The 4,190-nt window shown below is 61.9% G+C and overlaps 1 protein-coding gene across 1 annotated transcript in view; it reads left to right on the forward strand.

The window, feature by feature from the left end:
• The window catches only part of SCARA5 (scavenger receptor class A member 5), a 42,379-nt gene that overhangs the window by 35,047 nt on the left and 3,142 nt on the right, over positions 1-4,190 (forward strand). Inside the window, exon 6 of the mRNA XM_035900730.1 lies at positions 806-859. Within this exon, the coding sequence (XP_035756623.1) occupies positions 806-859 (54 nt within the window). The remainder of the gene's footprint in view (positions 1-805; positions 860-4,190) is intronic.

The raw sequence follows: 4,190 nt of genomic DNA on the forward strand, positions 1-4,190 counted from the left end.
GGCGGGGGGCAAGGCCAAGCCATGGCGCAGGGAATTACCGAGCTCGTTGGTTCTGCATGGAAATGAGCCTGGTTTGCAGGCAGCCTGTTTGCCCAGCTGGCCCGAACCCCCCCAGCATCACGGCCTTCCGATGGGCATGGGGTTTGGCTCAGCAAATCTGCCCACGAGGAGGTACCGGCTGGGGGTGGGAAAGGGCCATGCCCCATCGAGGCTGTGGGGAACGGCCCCCCCGCCTCTGACCCCTGCGAAATGAAGCCATTTGAGCCCTAAAGAGGGGCTTTTTAGCCCCAGATTCAGCGTTTGCTTTCCTTTATTCCTGCTCTACTGCTGCCCAGCAGCCTTCCATCCTCCTTCTGCCACGGGATGTGTTCCCCAGATGGATTTTTAGGCAGGCTTCCTCATTCTCCCACCCTTAGGGGGGGTATTGCACAGTACCTGGGGCAGATGCGGAGGGAAAAAGCCGCTTTGGGCACGAAATACGAACACACGGGGCCCAGGGAGCGGCTGGCCCCATGCGGGAATAGACCCTGCACGGAGTTTTCCCAGGGCCAGGTTGGTTCTACCTGTAAAAAGAAGCATCCCAGGAGAAGGTGGGGGGGTGAGAAGGGGGGGGCCCATCGCCGTGCAGCACGGCTGGGGGCAAGGAGCAGGGCCGACGAATCATTTGCTGCTTCATGCCTCAGTTTCCCCAAACTGATAAGGCCCTCCAAGAGCTGCAGGCACAGAGCGTTACCTAAGAGCAGGATATCCAGCAAACACGGGATTTTTTAACAAGACTTATGCCCCATGCTCTTTCTTTTCCCAGGTGACCGAGGCCCAAAGGGAGAGAAGGGGGACCGAGGCGGTGGCACGGGGAAGCGCTCGCTCGTGGTCATCTCCCTGTGCTCTGGGCAGGGTTTCGGTGGTGTTTGCGGGGGTTAGGAGCCTGTGGGAGAAACGCCTGCTGCAAAGCTGCTGGGATGAGGCTGGGGGCCCCCGGGCTTGGGGTTGGGGCGAGGAGGAGCCGGAGCGGCGAGGCGGTGGGAGGGATGTCGGCAGCGTGCATGGACCGAGGATGCTCAAGGGAAGTGGTCACGATGCTAAGGCAGAGCCAAGCAGGGGGAAGCACCTCGCTCTGGGGGAAGCACCTCGCTCTGGGGGAAGCACCTCGCTCTGCGTCCCCAGGAGCCCCCGGCCGAGCTGATGGGGCTGGGCTGAGGCTGCTGGGACTTTCTGCTCCCTGCTTCTTCCCTGGGAAACAAATTGGATCAAGCTCAGGGCTGAGCTCCCCAGCTCGTGCAGGCGTTTTCCTGGGAAAGAGCATCACCCCCCACCCAGGGACAGCCCAGAGCTGGCAGCGAGAGGGACGAGGGGCTGGAAGGACACAGCTCTTCCACCCATGGCCCCCAGCAGAAGTGGCCCGAGGAAGCCGATTTTTCCAGGGCTTCAAGATGGAAATGCTCGTTTGGATGGAGGCACCTGGGCCACGCCGGCCTGCCATTGCTTTGGGATTTCCTCTGGGGCCAGGACCAGCACATGCCCACCAATGCCCAGCGTTGGACTGCTGGGCTGGCAAGCCAAGAGATACCAGGGGATGAGCCCGGGGCCGGATCCTGCCCACCCTCTGCTGTGCTATGGCCGGGGTGCGCAGGGAGCTCGTCCCTGGGATCCCTGGAGATGCTGATGGTTTCCTCCAAGCTTTGGACTTCCCTCTGCCTCCCTGGGGACATCTCTCCCACATCCTTGGGGACATCTCTCCTGCCTCCTTGGGGACATCTCTCCTGCCTTCCTGGGGACATCCCTCCTGCCACCTAGGGACATCTCTCCTGCCACCCCAGGATATCTCTCCTGCCTCCTTGGGGACATCCTTCCTGCCTCCTTGGGGACATCCTTCCTGCATCCTTGGGGACATCTCTCCTGCCTCCTTGGGGACATCTCTCCTGCCTCCTTGGGGACATCCATCCTGCCTCCTTGGGGACATCACTCCTGCATCCTTGGGGGCATCTCTCCTGCATCCTTGAGGACATCCCTCCTGCCTCCTTGGGGACATCCCTCCTGCCTCCTTGGGGACACCCTTCCTGCCACTCTCCCGGACATCCCTCATGCCCTCCTACATCCTTGGGGACACCCCTCCTGCCACCCCCCAGGACATCCCTCCTGCCTCCTTGGGGACATCTCTCCTGCCTCCTTGGGGACATCCCTCCTACATCCTTGGGGACACCCCTCCTGCCACTCCCCAGGACATCCATCCTGCCTCCTTGGGGACAACCCTCCTGCCTCCCTGGGGACATCCCTCCTGCCGCTCCCCAGGACATCCCTCCTGCCTCCTTGGGGACATCCCTCCCACATCCTTGGGGACATCCCTCCCGCCTCAGGCGCCCAGGCAGGGGCTCCAGGTCCCTGCCACCAGCCACCACGACACCCAAACGGTGCCGAGGGTGCAGCAGGGTGAGAAGGGGAGCGGCAGCAGAGGCAGCTGGGGAGCGGGGAGCACCGCAGGGGATGCACCAGCACCCGGCAAGGACCGAGGGCCCCAGCCCCCTCCAGGCACTGCTCGGTGGGCGAGCGCAGCTGGTGCTATTGGCGACGTACAAATGATGGGGTATATCGCTATTTCATTTCCTGGGATGGACGTGCCCCACGTCTCCCCCCTCCCTGGAAACTTGATGTTTGCATCCATATTCCCAAACCAAAGGGAGCGGCGCGGAGCAGGGGCAGCGGGCGGTGGGGAGCCCGGGGCAGATGGTCTCCATTACCGGGGGGAGATGATATCTCAGCCCAGCTGCAAAGAATCAGGCCCTTGTTTTCTCAGCCACCAGGGGTTATTGCTCCTCTTTAGCTTTTCCTTTCTTGTTTTGCTTTTTTTGTGGGGGGGCGCTGGGCAGAGGGGAGGTCGAGGGCTTTGGAAGTAATTGCTGCAGCAAAACCAAATGTGCATGCACAGGATGAGGAAGAAATGAGGGTTTGGGTGTCTTTTTGGGGTATGTTGGAGAGGGAAGGGGCCAGGGAGCTGCTCAGAGATGGAGGGGGCCAGGCTGTTTTGCAGACTGCGTGTTGCTGCAGGCAGAGCACGGCCGGGATGCTCCTGTGCTTGCTCTGGAGCTGCAGCCCAGGAGGGCCCGATCCTGGGCAACCTTCTGCGGCACAACGAGGTTGGCCAACCCGCTGGGGTCCTGGTGCATCTCCCAATGGCTCTGCCAGCTCGCCGGGGCCAGGACCTGAGCTCAGCCCCAACTCCAGCTGCAGCTTTTGCAGAGTCTCCAGGGCCCCTGGGCACCAAAACAGCCCCCGGCTGGGCTGGGTTGGGCTGCGGGGCAGCTGGCACTGGTTTGGGAGGAGACTTCTGGATTTTATTAGCTTTTATTAGCCCTGTGAGCAATGTTTGTTAGAGGCGAAGTGGAAGGGCTGTGGCCAGAACTCACGTGGCTGAGTTCTGTGGCTTTATTAGCAGCCCTCACCCTGCTGATGCATGGGAACATCCCAGTGGGGCCTGGATCCGTGCCATGATTGCACATCTCTTCCCGTCCTTGGAGAAGTGGTTGTTGTCCTCCAGCACGTACAGGCTCTGATGAGCACCCAGTGGAGAGCTGGGGTGAGGACGGACTTGCAGTGGGAGGAGTGAGGCCATTGGGTTTGGGTTGGAGATGTGGGGCTGGTCCCGGACAGGGTGAGCAACCAGCTGAGGTTGGGTATGAGGAGCTGGTCCTGGACTGTCCTGGCACCAGGGAGCGCTGGTGGCTTTGGAGGCAGACCTGGAGGGTTTCACAGAGGGGGGCTCCACCTCTGTGCCTTGAGCCTGGTCCATGCTGCCATTTAGCTGCTGCTTCCCCGAAGCCATTGCAGACACGAGCACCTGGGAGAGGGTCCTATGCCCCGGGGTGCTCCAGGGTGCAAGAGGGACACTGATCCCAAAGCCATGGTGTTCCCTGGTGCTGGGACCCCCCGGTGCCAGTAGCCAGGGTCACGAAACACGTGGAGCTGGGAAGGTGATGCCGCATGGCTCGCCACCTCAACCTGAGCCATGGAGGAGAAGTTCTGGACCCTGGGTTCCCCTGGCCTGGACTCTGGGTTTCCCTGGCCACATCCCACGCTCTGCTTGCTCACCTGGAGCGGGGAGGTCAGGCTGGCTCCCTAGCAGGGGACATTGGTGTTGGACCCGGCACAAGCTTGGCTTGGCAGGAGCAGTTCCCTTGGCAGCTCCAGGCAGCGTC

Source organism: Egretta garzetta, unplaced genomic scaffold, assembly GCF_000687185.1.
Source record: "Egretta garzetta isolate BGI_Z169 unplaced genomic scaffold, ASM68718v1 scaffold218, whole genome shotgun sequence".
NCBI lineage: Eukaryota > Metazoa > Chordata > Aves > Pelecaniformes > Ardeidae > Egretta > Egretta garzetta.